The following is a 7,748-nucleotide window of genomic DNA, read 5'->3' as shown; positions in this document are numbered from 1 at the left end:
GGTTTCACATCTGCTCCTGCCATTCCTGTGCCATCTCCTGCAAGTGGGCCAGCCGGAGCCTCTGCTTGCTCCAAGCAGGGTACAGAAATGAGGAGCTGGAGATGGCAACTGGTACCTCCAAGAGGTGCTAGGAAAATCATAGAATCATAGAATGGTTTGGGTTGGAAGGGACCTTAAAGATCATCCAGTTCCAATCCCCCTGCCATGAGCAGGGACACCTTCCACTAGACCAGGTTGCTCAAAGTCTCATCCAGCCTGGCCTTAAACACTTCCAGGGAGGGGACATCCACAACTTCCTTGGGCAACCTGTGCCAGTGTCTGACCACCCTCACAGTGAAGAATTTCTTCCTAATAGCTAATCTAAACCTACCCTCTTTCAGCTTAAAGCCATTTCCCCTGGGTAAATGGGTACCAGTGGCCAAATGATGCTACTTAGTTTAAAAAAAAGAAAAACAAAAAAACAAAAAACAAAACAAAACAAAACAAAAAACCCAAGAAAGATCAAAACACGTGAGAGAAAATGATAGAGACTGAGTTTAGCTCAGTGTTTACTTGCTGATGGTGTTTGAAGCTAGACTGAAGAACACTTACAGTTTCCAGTTTCCAGAGGCAGCGACCGCCCACCTCTCAGAATTAAGCAGTCTCTGGCCCCTGCGCTCTGCAGGCACAAGCAGGGTGCAACCATGTGACAAACCAGGACAGGGAACTGATCTGACTGAAAACTACCCATGGGTGCTGGCTCAGCTTTCAGCTGGTTCAGGTGCCTGACCCAGTTCACCAGTCACTTGTGCTGACCCAGGGCAGAAGGAGGAGGTGTGGAAATGAGTGGCCACAGAAATACATGTAGAAGGCCATGAGTGGCTAAGCAGCACCGCTGGCCAGCAGAGGCAGCTGTGCACAGCCGACTGGAAGGCCCAAGGGAAGATCTGGTTCTGACTCACTGTTAGCTGGGGCTAGCCCAGCTCTGGGGGAAGTCTGAGGAGGAACTGAAATGCTAAAAATCAAACTGCTGTGAAAAGCTGCAGTCTGGTATCAGAGGAGTGCGTGCAAGGCATGAGCTATCCTTCAGGGGGAAGATGCTGGGCTGTTTCTCCAAGCCTGTCAGTCACACCAAATTTGTGTCTTCTCCATTATATTTGTCTGGTGGACAGGACCTTTTCTTTCCTTAGACACATTTTCTCAGCTGCTGACAAGGCTGCAGTTATCCCCTGTGGAGCAAATGGTGAGGAAAATCTGACTGGACCTGTAAGGCCGAGGCCTCAGAATCGGGCAGCAGTCTGAACGGTGAACTTTCAGAAGTCATTCTCTGACCATGTAATTCAAAAAAACGGATGCTGCAGCAGGGAGAGTCATGATGCTGCCAAGCCTGTGTCCTAGTCAGTGCCAACTCACCTGAGATGCCAGGAGGCAGTGAAGGACCTTTATGCCCTTGCTTGCAGGACCATTCCGTGCTCTGGTGGCTTTGGGGAAACTCGCTCTCTGTTTTTGCCTCACTCTCTCCTTCTCTTATTTTTGTTTTGTGTCTTCCATTTTGCATACGCAAATGAGGCCAAGCTCCCTCGGGTGATAGCTTTCTTGTCCTGCATCTTGCCTTGTCACTTAATTTTATCTAATTCTTCCAATGTAATGTTGCCTAAATGCAGGACTCTCTCATACATTTCTCTTGCAGCTTTGTGGTGGTGCTTCATTCTGAATCCCTTCCCAGTTATCAGTGTGGGAACAGAGGAATGTCCCTGGTGTGGTCACTTCAGGCAGCTAAAAGGGGCTGTTTCAGAGGAACGTGCTCCCTGTAGCTATGTGCCAGAGTTCAGTAAGAAGCTGGAGAGGTTTGGAAGCGGTGATTGATGTTCTGCTCCCCATTCCAGATTCCCATACCAAGTGTGCCTGTGTTCCAGCCATCCACCCCCATCCCTGAGCGCCTGGAAGCTGTGCAGCGCTACATCAGGGAGCTTCAGTATCCTTTACTGTTACCTTAGTCACTGCTGGGATAACCCAAGAAGAGGGAACAAGGGGACTTTCTTTCTCTGTGAAGAACAGAAAAGCTCATTCTGTTGTAGCTGGAAGGGAACTGAAACTTGCTCCCTGAAACAGGAAGCTGGACTTGGGATGATGGTTTGTTTTGCTGCTCTGTTTCTTTTATTTTCTGCCCAAGTTACCTTCTGATCTGGTTCACTCCATGTAACAAATGTGCACGTTGCCAAGGGTCTTTCCCCACCAGCCACCCTGCTAGGTCAGTGGCTTTACAGTACCATTTCATTAAAAACACACATATCTGAGACCCTGACGGCTGGATCTCAGATGGACTGCAAACTGTGTCACCTCACTGTTAAGGCAGGGGTGAGCTGTGGTGGCGAGAAAACTGCCTCTCAGGTCATCCTACTCAAACACTCTTCTCTGTAGCTGTCTAAAGGACAGTCAGCCACCTTGCTTTTGTGCATCTGTGGTATCCTGTCCCTTTATATGCAGAGCTGCCTGTGTGACTGTGTCCTGAGAATAAGATTTCTCCATCCCTGTTGTGCTGGACAGCAGGTATGTGCCATTCAAAGCACAGTCTAATCTCACTGATGAGATACAGAGCTAGCTCTGGCTTCAGCCCTAAAACAAGGTAAGAAGGCAGACCTTTTGGCACCTCTCACCCATCTAAGGTGGTTGTGCTCTAATTGGGTCCCCATCAGTCTTAGAATAAGGTACCATGAATGTTTCAATGCTCCGTGCGTTCTGTGCAGGCCGGTGCAGGCAGAGATCTATCAAACTGTTCTGCCCTGGTAACTGAAAAGCTGAGCACAACATGTGCTCACAGCATGGACCTTTGGGAAATGGAGTGGAAACCTGTGTGTGGGGAGGAGAAAGAGAAGAGTTGACAAGAGGAAGATACAGTGGATGTAAGGAGGGACTATAAATGGGAGAAATGCAGGAGAGGGAGGTGAGGACTTTCTTGTGTTGCTGTTATATTTGTGGGATGATGACTTTGCTGTGAAGATAGTAAGTAACGTGAAAGTTCTTCAGAAAGGTTTTCTTCAGACTCTGCTTTCTAAGCTGCCAAGTCCTTAATTTCTTGCCTCCAGGTACAATCACACTGGGACACAATTCTTTGAGATTAAGAAGAGCAGACCTCTGACTGGGTAAGTGCTGGCTGCCCCTACAGCATTTAATGCTTCCTTTAAGATGTAGGGGCATTGCTAAACCCACTGCTTTTTCTTCCATCCCCTAGCCAAAGTCTAGGTGGCACTCAGGGCTTTCAGTACTGCAGCTCTGTCCTACTTTAGGTGACTTTATTATCTGTTGCCTGGGGCATGGCTGGGCAGAGCTGTGTCTGGCCTTTCTCAAGGACAAGAGCAGGTTTTGTTGTCATGAATCAGTAAATCCAGTAAAATAATGTAAATGTATTTCAAAGATGTGCAGATTCTGCCTGCTTCTAATTGCAATATGACTATATGAATTTCTGATGGATTCTGAAATTAGGTCCTACCCTAAACAAGCTTTGTAAAAGTCAAGTATCTTTACAGATCTAACTTCATAGCTCCTGGAGTGCCTTTGCAGAATCTAGGCTCACTAAGCTTTTGGTGTCTCATGCTTTGAAGAAGGGGAATTCTCCTGACTGCCAATTTTGAAAGAGCTATGTCACATAAGTTCCTGGAGATAAGCACCTGGTGTTCATTGACTCTCTTGGCCAGCATATTGAGAGTCTCTCAACACTGGCTTCTTACTATTGGTCTAGTCCATGGACTTATGTGACCCCAAATGTCTGGTGTTGTACTCAGTGCAATGTCTCCTCCATGGTATTTGTTGAACAGAGAGTACAGTTGATGCCAGAGAAGAGGGCTTCACTGTCCTTGAGCCTTGTGAGGCAAACATTGCTGGCTCTTAGTCCTTTGAGGCTTCTGCTTGTGGTCACATTGGTGTCCATCCAGAACTCACTGAGCCAAGTGCTGTGGTCTCCCTGAGAATAAAGGTTGCTGTCAACAACAGTAGGCAGCTTTGCTGTAACTCTGAAGGGGGCTTTTTGTAAGCAGTGACAGCATGTGGTAGAGACTTGGTTTGGATTTAATACCTTCCTAAAGAAGGTATTTTCTTCTGTTCCCTTGTCCTCAGTGGGCCACCCTCTCTCCTGGAAACCTACCTTACATGTATAGCGCAAAAGGGCTGAACTGGCTACTTGCATAGCACAAGCCCTCTAACTGTCCTTGTCTTTCCCTTGTCCCGCTCTGCAGGCTGATGGACCTGGCCAAAGAAATGACCAAAGAGGCCCTGCCAATAAAATGCCTGGAAGCTGTGATCCTGGGAATGTATCCTTTCCTCTTGGAATTGTGCATGTCCACCCACCCTTATGTTTTCTCCTCTGCTCTCTTAATGTGTTGATAATATTGTCACCAAGCTCCAAATCCCTCTGTTTTCCCTCCCCAGTTCTCCCAAAACACCAATAAAACCCAGATCCAAGCAATTCTCTGACATACCAGAACTAGTTCTTCAGAGTTGCTCCTCCTTCCCCAAGAAGGGTGGTGCTGCTCTGGACAACTCTACAAGTGAGTAAAAGATAAAGGGATGATCTAAGGAACATCTAAAGAGGGGTAAAAATATTAGCTAGAGTTAGGTCAGGAAGTCCTTTGTAAATAACGTTCCCTTACTGCAATGTTGCCTGCATATGTTCTACATTATAATAAGTTAGGGATCCTCCCCAACTTGTAATTATGGTGGTGTGTCACTTTACTATTATGTCCAACACTGCCTACCAGCTTAGGCAATCCCTTTATTAATTTTAGATATGTGTTGTCTTTAGGTACACATCTTTCCTAGTTATCTTCCAGGCTTAGTCTATGTCACTTGGGCTATAGATTCTTGATGCACATTGGCAAACCCACCTGGAGGGGCAGAGATGGCAAGTGAATGGTTCAGATGGGTAGTCTGAATATTTTGTCCTGAAGGTTCTTTGGTTTGTGCGTGAAATAGCAGCTAGTGAAATGGATTAAAACAAACTGAGGAATAATGCTACAGCATTAACAGTTTGGGAGCTATGTAATACAGTACACCTGAGGTGTTAGCACTGCAACTTCTGCATCACAAAACTGCCTCAAAATTCACTTCCCTTTGTTGATTGTCTTGTTGAAGAGGTGAAGTCTGGTTTCCCCATGACCCAGCTGTAAGTAGGGCAGCTTGCAATGAGCTGGACTCTTGATCTGGAGAGCAAATCCTGCCTACATGATGCCTGAATCAGTGGGGAGTCTGCTGAGCAGGCTGGGAGCAAGAAGGAAGCATCATGTCAAGAAAATGGTATCAATGGTTGTTTCCTGAATAGTGGCTGCTGTCAGTTACCTCACCAACAACATGACCACGCTGGACCGTTTCCCCATCAGCTTCAAAACCCACTTCTCAGGGAACTACTTCCGACACATTGTGCTGGGGGTGAACTTTGGAGGCCGCTATGGGGCACTGGGCATCAGCCGACGTGAGGAGCTCATGTACAAAGCACCTGTCTTCCGCACACTGAGCGAACTCATCTTTGACTTTGAGGAGGCATATCGCCGCTGCTGGCACACTCTCAAAAAGGTGAAGCTGGGCCACTGCGTGTCCCATGACCCACACAGTGTGGAGCAGATTGAGTGGAAGCACTCCATCCTGGATCTAGACAAGCTAACCCGGGAAGACTTCCGCAAAGAGCTTGAGAGACATGCCCGTGATATGAGGCTGAAGGTAAGCAGCAAGGATGGAGTAGTTCACTGCTGCATCTGCTGTCTTGTCTGGCTGATGGTGTGCTGGGGAATGAAGTGGCAGGAGGCTCTCCTAGATGATGGTGGAGTAGAGGGCGAATGGGAGCTCTTTTCCTTTGTATACAAGCTGGTCCCCTAATGGCCGCTCATGCAGTACGGCAGTTCCGATTAGCTCAGAGGGTACTTGGCCCTTGCAGCCAGAGCTGTCATGGTAGCTTGTTTTTCCTGGCTTTTGCATTTTTTATACACTTGCCTTTTTGTCTTTTATTCCCATATAATTAATCATTGCTAGGCTTTGTATTTTCTGGTTACTAATTGTATTGGTTTTCTGCTCATGTTGCTCTTAAATTTTTCTGGCAGATTGGCAAAGGAACTGGGCCACCATCTCCCACCAAGGACAGGAAGAAAGATATCTCCTCCCCACAAAGAGGTCAGGCCAGCCCCCATCGGCGCAACAGCCGCGGGGACCGACGGTGAGTGGGGTTGCTGGGCAGAGGACCTACCTAGAGCATCTGTGGTTTACTTACAGACTCCACCTTGCTGTCTGGTTTTGGATCCTTCTGATGTCTTACTGAGGTTCTTTATAATGAGATACTTCGCTGACCTGCAGTAGCATTCTCCCCTAGTCTGTGCCTTTGTGAGCTTATCATGGCTTGGGGAGTGGGGGAAAAGCTGGGTTCTTTGTTGTTTTGTCAGGGAGGAAGACAGCAGCTCAAATCTCAGTAGCTGATATTTAACTTTACACAGGGGTCTCAGCTCTGGTGTCTCACAGACCTGTGCCTGAAAGAGATTCCAAAAATTACACTGCTGTCAGTCAGATTGTTTTCCTGAAACTGATCTAGGGTTCCAGAGTGGGCTTCCTACTCTTCCTAATCTGCGTTGTCTTCTGCAGAGATTGTTGCGAGAGTTACTGGAGGTTGCAGAATAATCCTGCCCTCAATACTGCAGGATAAGTCTGAAGCTCTCCTGGACCTTTTCCTGTGCTGCCATCCCTACGTGCAGCACCTCCTGACTGAAAAAAACAATTTCTGAATAGTTCTTACCTTCTTTGCCTACAGGCCATCCGGTGAGAAGAAGCCTGCCGATTCCAAAGCCATGCCAGACCTCAATGGGTACCAGATCCGGGTGTGAAGAGAGCTGTGCCTTGTGTGCCTGGCTCCACAGATTTCTTGCTGGCCACAACTGGGACCTGGATCCACCTGCAGTGATTCTGACAAAAGGGACAGGGGAGCAGGAGCAGAACAGAATGCTGATCTTCCCAGGTACTTCCTAGTGGGCCAGTCCCAGAGATGGATCCCATGGGTCCCAGAGGATTCACCTGCCTGTTTCTGGGAGAGGTGTCCATCTTAATTCACTGAAACAAGTATTTTTTAAAAAATAATAATAAAAGATCTGTACATTGGTGGGACTTGGCTGCAGGAAGAATATGAAGTGAGTGGGGTCAGCGGACTTGCTATCCATTTTTTTTGCATTAACAGCAAGTAGGTGAAGCATCTTGTTGACAGTACTTCTTCCCTGACTGCACAGAAGTCTTCAACCCATGCAAGGCCTGAAGGGCTGAGGGAGAAGTGATGCTGGAATGTGATGGCCCCTGCATCTTGGGCAAAAACTCCTGGTTTTGTTATTATGAACACTTTGTTTAGCATTGCTCTTGTGAGAGACAGGGCTGAATTTGCTCAGCCTGATTTATTGATCATACAAGGGCCTCTTATCCAGAGAAACCACATCTTGTGTGTTTAGTCCTGCCTATTTCAAAGCATTTCATTGTCTCTGAGCGAGTAGACAGTGGGATGATGATCCTCTTCACCCACTGCAATGATGGTGAGCTGTTGCTGTAAGTCCTTTTGTGGCTGAGTGGGTCAGGATATGCCTATGCCATTGCCATATGAAAACAGGCATAGAGACCTGTATCATCCCAGCAGTGGAGGCAGGGGCAGGCAGGGGCTGCTGGGAAGCCTGAACATTGAGTCATCTCTTCAGCAGCCTTCTCTCTATTACCTTCTAGTGACTGCTACTGTGAAAGCTTGTGGAAGGCACTTCAGT

General features: G+C 47.4%; 1 protein-coding gene across 1 annotated transcript; it reads left to right on the top strand.

The window, feature by feature from the left end:
• Window positions 1–1,844: 1,844 nt before the first annotated feature.
• Window positions 1,845–7,282, top strand: VASH1 (vasohibin 1). The gene is made up of 6 exons (XM_029087274.1): window positions 1,845–1,954; window positions 3,066–3,122; window positions 4,212–4,286; window positions 5,307–5,688; window positions 6,066–6,178; window positions 6,764–7,282. The coding sequence occupies exons 1-6, from the start codon at window positions 1,845–1,847 to the stop codon at window positions 6,834–6,836; spliced, it is 810 nt and encodes a 269-aa protein (XP_028943107.1). The 3' UTR covers window positions 6,837–7,282.
• Window positions 7,283–7,748: the final 466 nt, after the last annotated feature.

Source organism: Antrostomus carolinensis, unplaced genomic scaffold, assembly GCF_000700745.2.
Source record: "Antrostomus carolinensis isolate BGI_N321 unplaced genomic scaffold, ASM70074v2 scaffold5401, whole genome shotgun sequence".
NCBI lineage: Eukaryota > Metazoa > Chordata > Aves > Caprimulgiformes > Caprimulgidae > Antrostomus > Antrostomus carolinensis.
Note: the sequence above shows the minus strand (reverse complement) of the source record. Positions and strands in the feature narration are given on the sequence as shown.

Coding starts and splice junctions, on each gene's coding strand:
- VASH1 (XM_029087274.1), top strand. CDS start 1,845: ATGTTCTGCTCCCCATTCCAGATTCCCATACCAAGTGTGCCTGTGTTC. Junction 4,287..5,306: donor GAAGCTGTGATCCTGGGAAT/GTATCCTTTCCT, acceptor GGCTGCTGTCAG/TTACCTCACCAACAACATGA. Junction 5,689..6,065: donor CCCGTGATATGAGGCTGAAG/GTAAGCAGCAAG, acceptor TTTTTCTGGCAG/ATTGGCAAAGGAACTGGGCC.